At 39.8% G+C, this 20,694-nt stretch overlaps 1 protein-coding gene across 11 annotated transcripts in view; it reads left to right on the top strand.

Moving 5' to 3' along the window:
* Positions 1-20,694, top strand: part of EPHA6 (EPH receptor A6) — a 779,380-nt gene that overhangs the window by 582,890 nt on the left and 175,796 nt on the right. For all 11 annotated transcript variants that reach the window (XM_070582909.1, XM_070582911.1, XM_070582908.1 and 8 more), the window contains one exon: positions 16,184-16,369. In XM_070582909.1, the coding sequence (XP_070439010.1) occupies positions 16,184-16,369 (186 nt within the window). The remainder of the gene's footprint in view (positions 1-16,183; positions 16,370-20,694) is intronic.

Raw genomic sequence — 20,694 nt, 5'->3', positions numbered from 1 at the left:
ACACATAGCATGGAAGACCCGTTGAAATGTGAGCCAGGTTCTGTTTCTCTTGCCTCAAAATCCTCCAGTCACTTCTTGACTCATTCAGAGTAAAGGCTGCTCTCCTCCCTAGCTGCCTCTTCAGCTTCACAGCCCACCACCGCTAACTCGCTCAGCTCTGGGAAGGAGCATTCCTCGCTCGTCTTCAAACATGCCTCACGCACCCCCATCGCGAGACCTTTGTACCTGATGTCCATCTGACTGCAAGGCTCTTAGCTCTGGTAATGCCGCAGCTCCTGCCTCACTCCCTACTCCTCCAGCCTCAGGGGACATGGGACTCCTCAGAGACACCTGTGAGGACACCTGTGAAGAAGCAGCCTTCTCCCCACGCTCCTTCCCCCACACCTGGATTTTCCCTGCTCAGTTATCACCAGCTGACTTGTATTTGTTTTGTTTCATTGTTCAATTGTCTGTCTCCCTCTTTGTGTCTCTTCTTCAGTGCTATACCCTCAGCCCTTTCAACAATACTTGGCATGTCGTAGGTGCTACAAAACTTTAATGAGTGGACAGAATTTGCAGTTTACAAAAATGATGAAAGTCATCCATTAAATGACTTTTATCCTCAAAAGGGTTGTAGCCTTGGGGAGGATTGGGTGAGGGGAACAAGGTAGAAATTCTCCTTATACATTCCCAGGGTAAGTGTTGGCAGGGAGGCAGGATAAGGATGCACCAGCCCCTCAGAGGCAAGGCAGGCGAGTAAAATTGAGGGATGAGGGAAGGCCAGCCCAGAGACGGCTTCATCCTGCAGATACTGGAGAGCAGTGAAGAATGTTAGGAGAATTACACAGTCAGATTTGTAATTAAAATGACCTCTCGAATGTCTTCTGGAGGAAGCTTTCAATAAGCAGTGGCTGGCAGCAGAGAAACCAGCAAGAATTCAGGAACTTGTGAGAGCTGCACACACAGAACAAGTCTTGGTTTTCTGACCAGAGTGACTGAGAGGAAGAACACAGGGATCTTCAGGAGAAGATTTGACATGTTGAGATCTATGTGGAAGAATCCAGTAGCTTCTGAGTCTAGGCTATTTTGTTGTTGTTTTTGTTTGTGACTATATTCTGAATCCTCAATTTTAGCGAGTTTTCAGTTCTAAGTATGTACTTTATGTTTAGATGTTATGACAATGACTTCTACAAAAAGGTGAAAAGCACTATTCTCTTGATATAGTAGATGACACTTCATTACCCATCACCTGTACTCCTGTGCAGAAAGGAAATGCCTGAGACGCTATAGAGATTAGTTCCAGTGCAGAGCCCGGCCGGTGGGAAGCGAATCCACACAACGCAGTGCCTGTTTTCTAAACACGCGGGACCAGGTCAGCGAGAGGGAAGTGGAAAGTGAATTCTTGCCAGAGTGGGCGGGAGTGTCCTGCTGGAGGAAGCTGTGAGTAAAGTTCAGAGGGCTCTCCCCAGCTCCACGCTGGGGGCTGGCCCAGTCACTGCAGAGGCCAATACCTGGCTAAGGATAGAAAAACGAGGAGGTAGGGAAGAGAGTTAAACTTCATTTGTTAAAAAGTAAATTTGAAAAAACAATAAATGTGGTTGTTGTCTTACATTCAACGTGTAGCCTCTCAGGGTCCGCTTGTTGGTTGATAGGACAAACGTCCACAGGGCTGGAGAACAGTGACACCTTGTACTTTACTCTGTGGAGTGTGTCAGCACTCTCTGCAAAAGCAATAGTCAAAATTTTAACTTTTAAAACCAAGTGACTTGAATTAAACAAAATAGAAGGTCTTGTAATGAAAAGCACAAGCCACCACTCCTGCCCTGCCCCATCCAGCTCCTGGTCCTGCTCCTCGGGCAGTCCTTCTTAGCCGACCCTGCGTTTCCATTCGGATGGTTGCTTCCACGTCCACCTCAAGGTCAGACATCATCCATAGATTTAGCTTCCTTACGACACCCACCTCTCCTCTCAATATGGCTGCCACCTTGGTAATCGATGCTATGTTTACAACATTAAATATCATACTCGTCTCTATATATTATTTGAACAACTACAGGGACTATTCTTAATACTTATGGTAGTTTCTTACCTATAATCAAAATGGAAATGTAAGTTGTTTCCCAAGTACTGTACTAATGTTTGTAAAATGTTTGTGCCCTTTCTGCTAAGATTTCTGATGTGGGAGCTCTGCGTAGTCAGACGTCGTTTTCTGCTGAGCTGGGAGGCGAGAATGGTGTGGCCTCTCTGAACTTGACTGCTGAATTGTACAGGTGCTTTCTGATGAGGCCACCTTCTCCAGAGTGGGCTTGCTCTTCTGCGTCCTCTTGAGGTTGCTCCTGAAATTCATTCACGGCTGAGCTTCTCTAGAGCAGGGCTCAGCAAACCATGGTGCACCGCCCAGACTGCCTGTTTTGCTGGGACGCGGCCACACCCATCTGTCTACTTATTGTCTACAACTGCCCTCCCTGCGACTGCAGAATTAACGAGTTGCAAAAAAGTTGGAATTTTCTGCAAGCCTAAAACTGTCATCATCTGGCCCTTGATAGGAAAAGTTTGCCACCCTCTGCTCCAGGCCACTCCAGACCAGAGCATCATTCAGTGTATCCAGACTCTGCCACGTGAGCGACTGCCTTCACGAAGCCTGCTCTCTGCTTCCATTTGCACTGAAGCATGGGTCTCATCCTTTCTCCTGGTCACTTATCTAAGTTGGAGCCTCTGTTTCCTGTATCCTGTGGTCTTTCTGTTTACCATCTTCATTTTGCCAGAACAAATCCTCCATTGGTTTCCTCACTAAGAGTGGAGAGTTTGCAGAGCAATTACATTTTCTGAGTTCTTTTATCTCTGAAAATGTTTTTTCAATAAATACAATAAATAATTAGTCAGGGCGTAGACTTGTAAGTTGAAGACACTTTTCCCTCTGAATTTTAAAGTCATTGCTCCGCGGTCTTGTAGCGGGCAGCCCTGCTGCTGGCCCCTCCAGGCCTGGGGGCTCTGCCTTGGCGTTCCGTATTGAGGAGCTGCGCACACTGAGGCTCCTTCACTGTGGGACGTGAGCACTTTGAAAATCTTCAGTATTATTTCTATGTGATTTTCGTCACTTGAGTTCTCTTTATTCTCTGTGGAATTCCTGTTGGTCATTTATGAAACCCCTGGATTGAGTTTTTACCATCTTAATCATTAAACTCAATTTTCGGTGTTTGGGTTTGTTCTTTGTAAATGTAGATTTGTTCCAGGTATCTCTCTAACTTTCTTATTCTTTCTTTCTTTTAGCATACAGGTCTTTCTTGACAGATGAACTGTCTTGTCACACATCATCACTGTTCCTCCTGGTGTCCTTGTTTCTGTTTTATTGTCTTTGCCTCTCTTTCACGTTAGGGACTCTTCTCACATGTGGGGTGATCCTGGCTTTCCATCGTTTCACTGAGGTGCTGCTGGGGGCTCTGGGTGAGAATGCAGGCATGTTAACCTTGAGTGGTTAGGGGGCTGTTTCTTGGAGATACTCGAATGCCAATATGCAGTTTGTATTTTCCCTGGGAATATTCATTTTTTTCTAGAAAGGAATCTTTTGCCATTTTGTGGGAATTAGTGGTCAACTCTTCCTTGTAAAACTTTCAGACTACACTCTTGCCCCGTTTGGGGCCCACGCCTCTCTCCTGCCCTTGGCCGTAGTGGGTGCATCTAAGCCAGGAGTCCATCTGTGGTTCCGCCACGTGAATTTCTCTCCTTTCAACAAAAGCAATCCGTTGCCTTGCTTTGTATTCCCCACTATACCCGTTAGTCCTCCCTGATCACTCTCCGTCTTCAAAAACTTGCTGAGCTCTCATCCACTGAGTCTCATCCTTTGTCCTCTGTCCTACAGGGCTACACCTGGTGTTTTCTTTTTTCTGTTACTAGAGGGGCATCAGAGAGGGGATGAAATAAGCATGCTTTATGCTACATCTTTAACCAGAAGCCAGGCCTACTGTGTTTTCAATGCTCATACCTCAAAAATAAATATACTCTTCTAATGTCTTCTAATATATATTGATTTCTGACTCTCTGACTCTCAAAATTTATTTGATTAAATAAAACATAAAAGCAAGTGATGGATGGAGAAATAGGCTGATCTATTTTTATCTCAAGATAGCACTAGTGTGTGGAAATACCAGTTTTATAGTATCTCAAATAAAAATGTCTCCATATATGCAGACTAAATGGAATATATTTTACTCTTTAGCTGTGGGTTTTTTTTTTTCTGACAGTTGTTCTTTTCTAATCTAAAGGAAACATAGCATCCATGACAGGTGGCACACAGCTTTCATTTATTCCACTGACACGAACAGGAACATGCTCGTACTTTCCCTGATTCTAGATTTTCTGTGCAGTGAAATACAAAGCAATTATCTGGCCTTCCATATGTACAAAAGAGAAAGAAACAACAAGTGTTTAGCATCTTTCTCTGCTCTGCTGCAGTCTTATATGCCGGCACAAAGTGCTTTTCAAAAGTTTCTGAAAATTCTGTTTATTAATCTCAATTTCGATGAGTTCTATGATAAATATTCACATTATTACAAATGCATGTCTCTTTACTTCCATTGGCCTATTGTTTTTTAAATTCTACACTTTTTTCTTTAACTCTTTTGATTTAAAAATACAGGGCTAAACTTAGAACAGACTTGAAACTTCTGATAATGTTGCAGCTGTCGGCCATTTCTTGCATTTTAATCTAATCAATAGGACTAGATGTTGTTCATGTAATTGCAGCAGATCCTTCTGCAGAGCTCAAGGAGTGGAACTGAACCCATTAATTCCCCTTTCAGAAGTGATGAACAGTGCCATCTAGTCTTGGGTGGCTACTGCTTTCCATGACTAATTTGGGGACACTGAAAGCAATATAGGCTTAAATTTGAGGTTGCAGTTACCATACGAAAAGTATAGATTTTTAGTTCATTAAAAATTTAATTCCTTCCACATACTGTTCCTATCCTTAAGGACAACAGGATTATCACCCTGGATGAGAGCAGTGAGGCGCTCCAGCAATGAGAGCATGTTAGCAGACACCGTGGAGAAGGGTATGTTTGTCTCCCCTTGAGATTCCAAAGTATGTGGATCTCTCTGGACGTCCCAAATTAGTTAATTCTATTATTATCCGTGGCTCATTTAAACAAGCTGGAAGGACATAGTATTTTTTAAATTTTCATAATCTGTTAGTTCAGTAATATATATTTTAAATGAATTAATTTATATAAAGCATTTAAAATGATGCCTATTACCTACTTAACTATTATTTTTATTATTTCATACAGTGGGAAGCAATGAGTATAGGTATATTAAGAAATAGCAGTTTTTCCAAGTTTTAAAATGGACGTGCTCAAGCTCAAAGGGTGGCCTATTGTAGCACTTTGTAAGCAACAGTTTCATAATTTCTGAGGCAGCATTCAGTATTAGAAACAACAGTTCTGGGCTTTAGCTTCCTACGTCTCTCAACAATGAGATGGATAAAGACGTGTCCCAAAAGTGGAAAGCAAAACTTAACAGTCGTAGTACAGCCAGAAGTTAATAAATCTGCCAATATGGTGGAATTTTTGATACACTTCCTTTAACTTCTAGCTCAAGGAGGAAAAAAATCAATGAGGCTGGAGGATGTGAGCAATACAGTTAACAAATTCTATAGAAAGGATAATAAAGCCAAATTAGCAGAATCACATTCTCTTCAAGCACACGAAGTATTTATGAAATTGACCGTGTACTAGGCCATAAAGAAGTTTGCAACAAATCACATTTTTACGGGATACATTTCTAACCAAACTACAATTAAGTTAGAAGCTAATAAATAGAAAGGTAACTTAAAAAATTAGAAAGTTTAAAACATTTTCAAAGAACTTGCTGATTATTTTTAATGTAATTAAACAACTCATGGGTTATTTTAACATAAATTGGAATATCCCCGGAAGTAAATGATAATGAAAAACTGCATCTTAAAACTATGGGCACAACGAATGCCTGTACTTTAGAGGTGACTGTATAGCCTTAAAATACTTATTTTAGAAATGAAAAACTCCTAAAAATTAATTAGGTAAGGGTCCAACTTAATTTAGAAAAAGAGAAATAGAATAATTGCAAAGAAATTAGAAATAGGAAAGTAGGAAAGAAATATCAAAAACAGTAAAATAGAAAACAAAATAGCAACAAAATCAAGTTATTTCCTTAGAAATATTATAAAATTCTAAAACTCTGGCAAAATAGGCTAATAAAAGCATAATGCATGTCAACAATATTACAGAGGACAAAGAAAAATGTATAACTACTCATAAAACAAATACTTAAAAATCAATATTATAAACAACTTTATGACAATAAATGTAAAAACTGGATAAAGGAGACAAGTATCTAGAAAGCTGTGTTTTACAAAAACTCAGGAGGAATAGGAACCTGTACTCTCCTGTATCCGTTACATAAACCCCATCAGTATTTAACAGGTGTTTTTTCCACAAAGGAAATTTCAGATTCAAATTTTGAGGGTTTTTGCCAAATTTTACCCAACACATAAATAGAAAAAACAGATAAATCCAATTTTACACAAACTCTTTTACAGAATGTTAACATTTTACTCCCCAGAGAAAAGTATGAGCTGGAAAAACACTTGTTTGACTTGTATCTTGGATTAATGACGTGGTGCTGGGCATTTTTCTTAGGTTGGGGTGTCTCCCTAAACGAAAATTGTTTCATCACTTCTTTTGGCTTTGTTTCAAAAAGAATATTGTAAGTGCTTATTGTTCCGTTAATGTAATGGAGTTAAATTACAACAAATTTTAAATTGCAAAAATATTGCTCTATAATGCTTATAATAATAACTCATATGACATTTGATGGTAAACGCTGGTTTTTAAAAAATAATGGAAAAAATTGAGACCGACGTCAAACTCTTTAAAAGGGGATTTGTTAAAATTAGTTATGTTATGTGTAATAGCATGGAAACTGCATATGCTGGAACATAAGTGAATATAAAGTACGTACAGAAGAATACTATACAGGATGGTTACAGCTTTAGGAAAAGAAAACGTAAAATTTATGCTTAGGAAATAGATTAGAAGGATATACACCAAAATGAGATTGATTCCAGTTATTTGGTCTATGGGTGATTTCTTCTCTTCTTTCAAGTTTTGCTCTAGTAAATGTTCACATTTTAATATGACTCAATTTAGGTTGTGTCTTACAATTGATAACATTCAGAGTTTAACTGGTGCAAGTATTTTCTTCCTAGAGGTACATTTAATAAATGGTATATATTGCAATCTAGGACTAGGACTTGGTGAAAAACAGTATTTTTTGAATAAATAATGTAATGAAGCATAAACTTTTTAAAAAGATAAAATATAATGAATGTCTTCTGAAAGACAAAACTGACTGAAGAAGATTTTACCTAAAATAATAAGGTTTACGTTAGTGAAAATAGTGCCTTAACATGAAAACAAATTTTTTAATGTTTATTATTTTATTAGAATATCTGCCTGTTATTATCCCTTGAGAATAAATAAAATCTCATTAAAATGTCTCCAATTCTGAATCATGGTTTAATTTACAGAGGTATTAGTGCTTATCTGTGCATATTTTCTTTAGTTTAAGATAAAATGATCTAATATTATAGTTTTATTTATAAACCTTTAGTATATTAAAGCTAAGCAAAGTCTTTACTGCTATTAAAGTCCCAGATAATATCATTTTTAATAGTAATTCAAGACACTCATTGGCTTTTTAAATCAAAATAATTATCTATGTATTTTGGGGAAGATGCTTTTTCTCCCGTTTTTGAAAACATTTGACCACTGTAACTGACTGGCTACTGGCTCCTCTTAGTCATGCTTGTCCACACACAAGCCCTCCACCACGAATACTGATAATTTTTATTGCCTGACTGAATTCCAAAATGTCTTATTTGTGCTAGCGCAGGAATTCACACACACGAGCAAATGATATTCTCTCATGGTTGCCGCCTCAGATAACACCTGAAAATGTTCACATAGAGACTTACATCCTGATGAAGGCGTCTGTCCTGAGGATGTCTGGCCAAGCATGTATTCAGTACTCATTAGTTACCCATGGTAGTCGCTGTGATAGACACTGGGATGACAATGAAAACAAACTTTCACAGCACAGTGAGAGAGACAAAGGAACAGAAACTTACACCTGTGGGCGAAGCGCTGTTAACAGGAGAACGTAAAAGGGCACATTGCAGAGCAGCCAGAAATTGTGCTTAAAAGGGGGGTATTATCCAGCCTAAAATGGAAACTCATGTTTGAGAACTCACTTCCTGCCAAGACTGTGCTTGAGCCATATGTGTATTATCACAGATTAGCGGCTTAAAAAAACAAAAATTAATGATAAAGTCAGAAGGCCAAAAGTCTCAGTGTGTTAGAGTCAGAGCATTGACAGTACTGATTCATTCTGGGCACTCAGGGGAGATCTCTCTCCTTGGCTTTCTCAGCTTCCCAAGGTCTCCTGCAGTCCTTGGCTTGTGTCCCTTTCTCCATCTTCAAAGCCAGCAGCATAGCATCCTCAAGTCTCTTTCTGACTCTCTTACCTCTGCTTCCATCATTCCATCTCCTTCCCTGATGGTCCCACCCGCCTCCCTTTTATAAGAACCCTTGTGATTACATTAGGCCCGCCTGGGTCATCCAGGATACTCACGTCTCAAGATCATTAACTGACTACATCTGTAAAGTCCCTTTTTCTACATAAGGTAACATATTCACAGATTCTGTGGATTAGAACATGGATATCTTCAGAGAGCCAATATTAAACCACACACAGCTACAAAATGAACTAAGGGATGAAGATGGTAAAGTGGGTTTTAAGAGATGCTGTGGACTGAATTGTGTCCCCCCTCCAAAATTCCTATGTTAAAGCCCCAACCCCTAATATGACTATATTTGGAAATAGTGCTTCTGGGTTTTAATTAAGGTTAAAGGAGGTCATAAGGGTGAGGTCCTAATCTGATAGGATTGGTGGCTTTATAAGAAGAGGAAGAGAGCGAGATCTCTTTCTTTCTTTATGGCCTCAGCAAGGGAAAGCCATGTGAGGACATGGTGAGAAGGCAGCTATCTGCAAGCCAGGAAGAGAGCCCTCACCAGGAACTGAATCAGCCTGTGCCTTGATCTTGGACTTCTCAGCCTCCAGAACTGTGAGAAAATAAACCTCTGTTATTTCTGCCACCCGGTCTGTGGTATTTTCTTATAGGAGCCAATGCTGACTAATATACAAGAGATGATAAGATGGCCCCTAGGAGACTCCTGGGGGGGTTATACGAGTCTAGAGTTCAAGAGAGAAATATGAGCTACAAGTGTGCATTGGGATCTGAACAGCCTAAAGGCAGTAGTTGGTGCTGGTGAGAGACATTGCCCTGAGATGGGATGTACACTGAGAAGGGAACATAGCTGAGCAAGAGCCATGGTTTCTAGTGGTGCTGCTGTCCCAGGCAGAGGGCTCAGCAGCCTGACTGTGGGCGAAGAGCCCAGCAGGTAGGTGAATTGGTCCTAGGTTTCATTTGCAGGGAGGACATGGCCGGAGGGCAAGTGGAAAAGTGTGGTAACAAAACTAGGAGCTGCCAGGGGTAGGGCTGGGTACCTTCACTTCTGCACAACAGACAGTCACGTCTTATTGATAAGGAAACTGAGACGCAAAAATGTGGAGTAACTTTCTCTGAGTCATGGAGATTTTTTAATTAGATTTTATTTCTAACGTGATTCTTCTGATGGCAGAATGGATAATTAATTTTGATACAGCATCAAGCAGAGTTTTGAAATGCAAGTATTTTTTATTCTAAAGAGTAGCAGGTGATGTGAGAGGCCATCTGGCGGCGGCTGATGTACTGGATTAAAACGCTATTCTAGGGGTAGAGGTGTCAGCAAGTTTGAAAAGTCAAAATGACTTGAATAAGAGTACTCGATAGGTAGTATCTGGACATCAGGATACCAGAGGTAGAGAAAATTGTAATCTCCTTGAAGACAGTGTTGTATTCAGGAGGATGTTTTAGCAGAAAGTAATAAAAACTTACCCAAAAAGACAAAGAGGCTGGAAGGTTACGTGGGAAAAAATGGAAAATTTGTTACTTAACTCACTCACTAAAGAAATCTCTACCTATTTTTTGATAAGGAAGTTAAAAACCTCACTTTCAGGTCTGAAAGAAATCCTGCTTCCTGGCCTAGACCTTAAGAACTGAGCAATGAAGGTGCTAGAGCAGCATGTCTAGCGTTTCCTCTGTGGTATCAGCACAATTTCAAAAGACTCAGTAGTTGCATGGAACCTTTCTAAGACTCGGAAAGCTTTGCAAATATTTACATGTTGATCACTGTCTCTCCAGAAGTAGATAGGTGGTAGGTATTCGACCCACCCACAATGGTAGTGAGGCAGAAGAAGTACTATGACTTCCTCTAACGCCAGGAAACAAGTTAGTGGTGGAGCCAGAAATAGAAGCCCTGCCTTCTGAGAACCCGTCTTCTCCCAAGTCTTCGTCGACTCCTCCTTTTGACAAGCCTTGTTAAACATGAGAAAACTTTCTGTCAAGTTGAATCAGAAGTATTCAAATATGATCTCAACTGGTGTGAGATTATAAATTTTCTAAAAAGGGTTGTTCTTTTTCCTACGTAGAAGGTGTGCTGTGTGTTGGGAAGAAACCAGAAAGAATTAGTCATAGGGATTCTGATATTTCATCCTTGAATGACAGACAGGAAATGCAATTGGGTAGTGACCCTCCTGTAGCATTAATAATAATGGAATTTACCTTAAGACCTTAAGAGACTAATAGATTCATCTAGAACTGAATTAAAAATCTGTTCTATGTTTTTCGTCTATGGCTCTTCTTTTTTAACTCTTTATATGACACTTAAAAATATTCTTCCTGTTGTCTGTATACTCTGGAAGGAAAGTGGACTGTGTACAGTTAAGTTAAAAAAACAAGCTGACTACAGAAAATATTGAGGCATCTCTCGACTGCACACAATGAAAGGAAAGCAGAAGAGACTAGGCCAATAAAAAAACTAGCATGCTAGAAAGTTCTCTGTCTTCTGGCTCTACTCTAAGATATCCCAACTTGGAGTCTAGAGTGATCTTTTCCCCTCATTCATTCATTTCATTCATGCACCAAATATTAAAGAGGTGTCTTCTGTTCCAGGCGCTGTGGATACAACAGCAGATAGGGACAGTCAAGGCCCACGCCTGCGTGAGTTTAAGTGGACAGGACAGGATCAGGGGAGGAGTTGAAATGGAGCAATAGTTATTAAGTGAGTAAACTAGTTAAAAATGAGTTTGAAAGATAATTTCAAATAGTGGAAAGTGCTACACAATAAATATGTTACGTCAGTGCTCTCAAGTCAAAGACCCCAGCAACACACTATAGTTCAGAAAGTTGGGTTTATTCCTCATTTCAGCAAAGAAAACACACAGCATGGGGACTGCAGTGTGTGTCAGTAGGAGGGTTTTAAGAAGAACCAATTATAGGTTTGGCGCCCTGGTTGGGTGATTTGGGAGAGGGTCTAAGGAAGCAGGAGTCCGCCCTAGATTAGAAGCGATCAGAAAGCACCGGCGATTCTGTGGCTGTCTGTTTTAATTGCCTCCTGTTCGCCCTGTCGGTGAGCTACAGATTCCCACCCTAGGGTTATGGGATGATTGAGTGCCCTATATTGGACAGATGAGATTGACAGATATTCATTAATTACGCTCACAGCTGGGGGGAGGAGGACATCACACGCCACATGGGGGGTGGCACTTGGGAACCGAGTGAACCCCCAGGGGCTGTGGGAGACAGGCTTTGAGGTACCAAGAGGGTGGGGTGCCTGCCCCCTGGTTCCCTCAGGAAGATGTGATGGGTTTCTTTGAGTCGTGCCACAGGCTAGCCGGAAAGTGAAACCTGTTCCTCGGGGACAAGGAGCTGTATCTGATCCATTTGATAAGGAGGGGTGTTTATCTGTGGGAGCAGAGTGGGGAGGAGAACCGTGGTAAGGCCATTTGAGGCCCTCCCCGTTTCCCCCAGATATCAAAGCAGCACACACTGTTGGGCCCTAATTTCAGGTCTTACACCACAGTATCTTAACGAATCTTATCTACAGGGAGTGGAGATTAGAGCAAGGATAAGGTTATAACTGGTACAGAAGTAGCCGTCACTCATTTTAGCCAAGAGAGGAGGGGATGTTTAGTATTTTTGCACTCTGACCTTGCCTTTGTCTGTGCTCAGGCAGAATTATGCAGTGGCCTTGCTCTTTCTCATTTTATCATGGTCACAAAAGTAACCTTGTAAAGGGCTGGTATAATGTCTGATAGGAGAATCACATAACCCACTCTGAGCGCAAGGTCAGCTTCTGATGGCTCTTTTTTTCTTTTTCGTTTGGAAGGAACTGATGGTAGTTGGAGACTAAAATAGATGGGTTGATCAGAGAAAAAGTTTTCTGAAGGAGGGACCTCAATTCTTGGCCTTTACTACTGCGAAGAAGCCATCCACATAGAGAAGGACTGAGGGGGACGGGGACAAGGGAGGAAGAGGGGCGGCTTGTGCAGAGTCCCGTCAGAGGGAAACAGCAAGTGTGAAGAAAGAAGCGCCTTATTACACCCGAGGGCTGTGTTTAAAAACCATCAGGAGTGTGGCTCTTTGTGGCAGTGACCCTCGGGGTCTGGAGGAAGGGGAGGACCGGAATCTCGAAACAGAAGGAGTAAAATCCTGGGAAGCCTCCAGGGGATCATGGTGTGAGAGTCCTGCAGGACGGATTGTCCCTCATGCCTCCGCGGCCCTCTCACAGGTTTAGTTCTATTTTATAGGCTTCTTGTGGAAAGGCCAGTACTAATTGGTATTTTAATATGGCCCTATGTATTATACGGCACAACTGCTTGTCCAGAAAGGTTTTACCACCATCCATGGAGGTAGGTGGGGTTGTTAGCCAGTGAATGGCCTCTCGGTGGCAGAAGATCCGTTATCCTAGATGGAATTTTCTTTGCTCTCTTGAAGCTGGATAGACTGTAGTGATTTTTTGCAGACCCTCTAACATGCGGCATCTTGGAGGTAGGTCCCCATTTCCATTTTGTCGTGCAGGAAAACTAGTACATGGTTTCATCATTCCATCCGCCTATGGGCATCCAGTTGCTGTATTTGAATGCTAGTTGGTTTGAAGACACCATTGTCACCAGTTGGTAATTTAGCATACTAACACAAGAAAATATTTACTATGACAAACACCCCAGACAGCAGAGAACAATGCTTATAAGCATGGACTCCGGAGCCAGACTGCCTGGGTCCAAATTACAGCTCTACCACTTTCTAGTTATGTCACCGTGGACAAGTTACGTAGCGTGTGTGCCTCAGTTTCCTTATCTGTAAAGTGGGGATGATAGTGGTACCCACCTTGAAAGTTTGTCGAGATTAAAATAGATATTTAGTTTTCAGACCTGGCTCATGATAAGCACTATGTAAGTGCTACCTTTGTAATAATGATGGTAACAATGTATCAGAAAAGAAAAAAACAGTAGTTAACACCATATTCTTCTAGTCAATGAGTTAACAATGGACTACCCAATATATGTAAACATGCACAGATCTTACTGAGGAAAGCTTTCTCTTGTTTACGGTTATAGGCGGGCCCCTGCACTTGCTACATGGCATCGTCTAGTGGACCAGTCTTTGGCAATATCTGAAAGCATGCGTGTAATTTAAAATATTTCTTCCTCTCTGCCGGGTATGTCTGATACATCCAGGCATACTGCGGGTAAGGGTTTTAATACATTGTATGACTGAATTTTTGGACTTAGCTGAAGAATGTGGTAGGAGCCTCAGATCTTTCATTGAGGTGACGGTATTTAGTGTTACTGAAATAAGTGTGATAAACTTGATCCTGCAGAGCTTGACACGAAGAAAACACCTGCATGGTGTTAATAAGATACATGAGTTTCAGACAACAGAAAAGCAAAGAAAATTACCAGCATGCCTGCCTTAATAAAGTACCCACAGAATTCTCTATTCATTTCCCTATATTCAGAAGTTTATTTGAATTACTATGAAATGTTAACAGAAAATCACTAGATTATGAGCTTATGGTAGGTGAGGGGTTTTAAAATATTGCTACATCTTTATATTTACTGGCAGATTTATTGAGGCAAAACAAAAGAAAAAAAATATTTGTTTTGTGCTGGATATTCATTACCTCAAACTAAAATGATCTGAGAACGGATTTCAAGTATGTTAGTAGGCCTGGATGTATCAGACATTAATTTAAACACAGTGCATCCCTTTTCTCTCAAGGTTCAGAACCTCAATAGAAAAATGTTGAAAATTTCTATCACTTGCCATTTTTTTTTGTCCAAGAGAAATCTTTAAAAAATCAAAAACATTATTACAAGCAAAACTGAAAACTGTGGCTTCTTTTTCCTGTGAGCATAAGAGCGTTTAACCCCAAAATGTTGAGAGTGTCAATAAGTAAAAAAAGATTGTTCTTATTTTGATGTCAGATTTATGCAAGATTAGTAAAACCCCAATATCATATGCACTGAATTTAGAGAATACGTTCTGTAGCCAGTGTTTTGTTTGCTTCTGTAGCACAAAGAACAAACTCTCTTATTAGACTGCCTTCTTTTTATAGCAGACATGTTTATGCATAATTTAGGAAGCAAGTTTTGACTTGTTTCCTATCTAGTTTCATTTTGGGTTTTTTTACTTAAAAAAAAAATCTTAGCATCTACACGAAAAGGCAGTTAGTATTCATGTATAGTCAACGTTTAGTTAACTGTAATGAGCTGGTCCAAAGAAAATATGGATAACTGAAATCTACGGTACTATAAAAATTGAATTTGATCCTCTATACTTAAACTTACATTGCATCCAACTATTGGCCAGACCCGCCAGCCAATACACCAACTAAAGATATTTGAATTTTCATTCTTTTCACCTTTATAAACATCTATATAAATTAAAGCACATGAATAACACTTTACAGTTTATAAACACTTTCACATATATTATCACTTTTGATCTTCCCAGTATCCTTGTGGGGAAGGGATGTTGTTGGCTTATAGAAGATTTTATTATTATCTTCACTCTATAGATGAATGAATTGGGGATCAAGCATCATGCTCTTAAGTAAATGCAGGTACTTGGCCCTAGAAAACTCAAGTCTGCTGTTCCAGCTGTCCTAACCTTACTGCATTGCACAGAGAAAGCCTCCAGCCTTCTGTCCACAATCACCCCCCAGTCAGCCTCATCTCCCTAGTGCGCCACGTCCATGTCATTCTCGTCACTGTTTCTGACCTTTGAATCTTTGTCTTCACTTCCCTCACTCCTTCATGCACCCCTGCTTGGTATGTCCTTGTTTTTCTGGAACATCCAAATCCTATGCTTCGTTCAAGGTCCAGCAAAAGTTCCCTCTCCTCCAGGAAGTCTCCCTGCTCCCACTGTTCTTGCTTAACTAATACAGCATTTGCAAGAATTGGTTCTTACCTTCTTAAGTGTTTCATTTATGTCTGAATTCTCCTACTAGACAGCAAGCTCCTGAGAACCAAGTCTTTACTTCCTTGAAACTCGTAGCCCTCTAGCACTGGGTGTATTTGTAGTAAATTCATGATAAATATTTGGATATTATTTAATCTGGCCAGTGGAGCCATTGCCGAACCGTAGATTTTCTTACTGTATTTATATTCCAACCATGTGGCTTGTAATTTAGCCTGTGTAATCACTTTCTATGGTTGAGTTTAGCGTGGGCTTTTCAATATGTTTTAATATACCAGTTGACCTGAGCACTGATTTCCATTGGTGGTAAAGCCCAGGCTTGTGGCCTTTGGAATCCAATCAGCTACACGTGCCTGATGGCTGCCTGAATGGAGCCGCCGCTCGGCCCATATGTCAGCGTTGAGAACAGGAACAGGAAACGGGCAGTGAGTGCCTTTCTGTAGAACTCCATTAGCATCGCCCATGCTGCTGGTTGTAATTTCTCAGCAGATCAGGGACATCTGTCAATGGTAGTTCCTGTGGTACAGTGTGTGAAAATGCCTCCTGTTATTCATTATACATAACGCTGATCGAGCAAATTGTCATTCCAAATTTAAGTTTTAAGAAAGAAATCTCCATGTGGAGATGACGCACTTGAGTGTCACTATGTTAAAAAACAAGAAGATAGTACTGTGGGACAATTCAGTTCTTCAGGAATATAAGTATTCTGTTTAAACAAATAACTGCTTCTGTTCATATTTTAAGGTGAATTTGGAGAAGTCTGCAGTGGGCGTCTGAAGACACCAGGGAAAAGAGAGATCCCAGTTGCCATCAAAACTTTGAAAGGTGGCCACATGGACCGGCAAAGAAGAGATTTTCTAAGAGAAGCTAGTATCATGGGTCAGTTTGACCACCCAAATATCATTCGCCTAGAGGGTGTTGTCACAAAAAGTAAGTCACTGATTCTCTTCTGTACTTATTTTACGTATCTATCTCAGTTCCTGGAAAAAAAGCTTAATAGCAATAGCACAGCCACCCTGGGGATAACTTCGTCCCATGTCATCTTCTGATATCACCCTCAGAGTCCTGATATTAGGCTATGACATTATCAGAGTTTGCATTGGTCACCAAACAGCTTTGAAATGGTATTTATTGCCTGTAAATCATTTGCTAATTTAACTTGAAGTAATGAATCAAGAGTAAAGGTTATCTATTTTTTTCTCATTTCCATTAGCTATTCACTCCTAAATGTCAATGTTAATTGAAGAAATAATTTAAATATTTTGGATCGTTAAAGTAAAATACTTCCGTTTGGAACTAAATTTCATATACAAATATAGAATGCTTTATCTGAAGTAAAACTTGTAAACAAAAAGTTCTGTGTGGAACCCATCTACATAAATGCCATTAGAACTAAATTATTTTAATTTGTATAAAATGAAGAAAAGAATTACAGTTTTTGAAATAAAAATCCTGTTTTTAGAGAAATAGTGAGATCAAAGCCATTTCTTTGAAAAGTTTCTTAGAAGTCCAAAATTAATCCTATACTCTAAGAAGTAGATTGCTATATATTCCCTTTTATTAGAATAATGATAGGGCATAAAGCTTAACTGTATTTCTCCTTACTTTATTCTCTAATGAATTATAATGTGTAAAATCCAATTCAAAATGGCATTAAAAACCTCAAAAAATAATGTAAATCTTTGAGAAGTAGTTTTCTTTCATAAAACTTAAATTTCTTTTAAAACCATTTAAATGAAATTGAAATTTTATGTCATATTTGGAAACGGGAAAGTATAAAAGCTTACAAAACACATGCTGGAAATTCCTAAGTCCTTCCCACGAGGCCTGGGCCAACATACTGCCCAAGAGGAGCAGAAAATTACTGATGCTCAATATAGTTTGGAGGACACAAAAGAGTGTTTTTGATGACAGCTGTTGCTTTAGTGGCCTTAATGGGGCCTCCAGCGTTCATGCCCTCCTGTTATTCTCTCCCTCGCTGACTCTGGGCTTGTCCATGTGACCAGCCTTGGCCAATGGGACATTAGCAAGTGTGATGCGAGTGGAGGCGTCTTACATGTTTGCACATTCGAGCTTGTCCTCTTGCAACACTCCTTCCTGTCCCTGGCCTCTGGTGCTGAGTGAAGCCAATCCATGTGGTGAGGCCACACGCAGCACTGCGAAGAAGAGAACTGAGGCTCTCCTGTCCGTCTCTCTATCTGAGCTCCCAGTAGACAATCAGCTTTGAATGCCAGCCTTGCGATGAACCGTCTCAGACATTAGGACCCAACTCCCAACCAGATGGCTGCAGCTGCAGTCAACGTCTTGTGGAGTGAAGGAACTGTCCAGCTCCATCCTGTCAACTTATAAAATACTAAGAGTAGTATGAAACGGTTGTTGTGTAAGTCACTAAGTTTGGGATAGTTTATTACACAGCAGTAGATAAACAAACAAGATGGACCCCAGTTAGAATTCTGCTCCTGCCGGTTAAGACTTGTGCAGCTTTGGGTAAATTGTTTAACATCTCTATCCTTTATTTCCATGTCTGTAAAATGGCGCCAAAACAATTCCTACTCAGTTAGGATTACATTTCTAAATGTATAAAGCATTTAGCACAGTGTGTAGCTCATAGAAAGTCCCATTAAGTGGTAGCCATCATTGGTGCTGTGTGCCAGGCAGTTTACCATTTCACTCCACAGCAACTCTTACCAGTATCATTGTCCACTGACACTCAGGTTAATTCACCTGCATGGGTCCTCTAACCCGTAGTAAGTGGCATGACTGATGTTCAAACTGAGTCTGTCTGACTCTAAAACCCATGGCTGGTTGGTTTGCTTGCCTTTGCTATTTCACAGTGAATACATCATAGTTTAGTTTACACTTTAATTATTTTATCTGAATTAAATAACAGTAAATAAACTGCAATCTGATTGCAATAACATAATATTACTTTTTAAAATAAGGAAAATATTTAGGAGAGTGAAATAAATACCCTAAAATATAAAATTTGGAAAGATCCAGCTATGCCACAATACCTAGTAAAGATTATAATCTGAAAGAGAGAGAGAAGAAATAACATGGTAATTATTTCTTTCATAGTTTCTGACTTCCTTGTCACTAATTTAGCATGAACATTTCAAGTTATTCCTTCTGTGCTATATCTCCCTGGAAGGAAAATGATAATTTTAAAGTTGGCTTATGAATCTTTGCAAAGCATTTTAAATAACAATTTAAGTATGTAAGTCCTCTTATGTGTATTTATGCATGAAACATATGGAAATAAGCGTCCAACAGTAAATACAAGGATTGAAAAGGATCAGATCTTTATTTTCTCCCTTTGATAAATCACATTATGTGTGTTTTTCACTTATTCCTATGTGTTTTATTCACATACTATCACCTATATATCAAATATATATAAATTTATATATATGTAAATTAAATTATATGAAAAGGGAAAGAACTTATAGCCCTATGAAGTAATAGGGATTTTTTATCCTAAATCAATTGAATAGGTTTAATAAGATAGTCTGTGGCACTTGTCTGCCTATTTGAAATACTCAGCATATTTCACATAAACATTTAACCAACAAACACAGTGAATCCTTAATATCTCTAGCAATCTTGTCTAAAAATGAGACCAGAGACCTTTATGTAGCCAAATTTGTATGATCCCTAAGTCAAGGTCCTTGTTCTATTTCAAGAAAAAGGGGGGGGGGGGAGAAAAGAAGAGAAAGGATAGATTCCATATGCTTTTGAGTAGCAATAGCCGTTACAGTGTTAACTTGGAAGAGAGTCCCATAGCAGCTGTCGTGGTGCTGCTGTGTGGGTGATGGAGATGCAGAAAGGAATAATTCCCGCAAAGATAAGTGGACGTATTTACACTGCTATCTTCTTGCTCAAGTGCTATGGGATTTTTAGGAGAAAGGCAATAAATAAGTGAATGCCTCATTCCCATAAATACATGGTAATTGTTCCAAGATTGCCCTTAAGTAGCTAAGAGATAGCCAGCAATTAATGCTCCCTAAGGACTACCCTATTGCATAAAAGATAATGCTGACAAAGATGAAGATGCAGTATGGGTTTATCTGGTCATGTTAGTAGAGCATCCTGGGTTCTGAGAAATAAATGCACAGACTCTCTGTTGAAGGTAATGCAGGACTATAGATCAAAATCTTCGTCAGATCCTTTTATAAGTTCTTATTATGCATCCTTTTTAATCTATTATATAGGTTTTATCTCTGAGAGAACACTTTTGCTCTTTCATATTTGGGCACATAACTACTTTTATTTTAAACTTGAAAGTTAAATGATTAAAAGCTGTGTTATGTAAAAAGTGTGTCTGATAAAAGTTGACCCAATTTATTTGGTACACATCACAATTTCATTAACCTGTTAAGATACAACTGATATAAAAAGCTCAACCATATGCTTAGCACAAAGTTTTTCTCCAAGAAGCAAACAGAAGCCATCACTTAGAAGACAAACTGGTATCCATTAGTAGCTCGGGCAGTAGCAATGTGTAACAGGTAATGTATCCACCCAGTGTCGTTAGCTGTGTAACCAAAAGAGAAAGTGCTACCCTTCTATAAAAAGATGAGAATTGTGGTTAAATAATGAGGAAATACAGGGCAGTAACCACACTCCAGTTTCAATGCCTGGTGATGGAAGAACCAAAAGGAGAAATAATGAGGTGCCTCTCTCTCAGCTCAGTAGGTAAGAGCTGAATTTAGATACACTGACCATATCTCAAGTAAATCCTAAGTCCAGTAAGGAGTAACAGAGCCAATCAGGATAACAAACAAATCCCCAAACATAACTTCATTTCCTCACAGGACATTCCTAAAGTCCCTGTGGGACAGTCTAGAAGCTGTACAAGAAAGTGCCCGGCCTTCTCAAACCCTCTTTAAATACTGCAGGACATTGTGGATTCCTTCCAGATGGTTTTGATGGGTCCACGTGGGATCTAAATTGGAGGAGAGTAGCTTCAAGGCAGTGAAATATGTCATACAGTAAATGCACAGGAACTGCCTCTCTGCCCCTAAGTAGCCTTCTACTTGTCCAGTGATGCATTCCCCAAGATTGCCACCATCACTGTTGCCACGAGTATGACGTCACCTCTCCACCTGGCTGTGTATCTTGCCACCAGCCACAGGGTCTTGGGCAAGTCACTCAACATCTTTAGGCCTTGGTTTTTCCATCTGCACAACAGATTGAAAAGTGCAGATTGGACTAGAAAACAGTGAAGTCACATCTCATCCCAATATTTTTGTATT

Source organism: Equus przewalskii, chromosome 18, assembly GCF_037783145.1.
Source record: "Equus przewalskii isolate Varuska chromosome 18, EquPr2, whole genome shotgun sequence".
NCBI classification, from domain to species: domain Eukaryota; kingdom Metazoa; phylum Chordata; class Mammalia; order Perissodactyla; family Equidae; genus Equus; species Equus przewalskii.
This window is presented reverse-complemented; position numbering and strand designations above follow the sequence as displayed.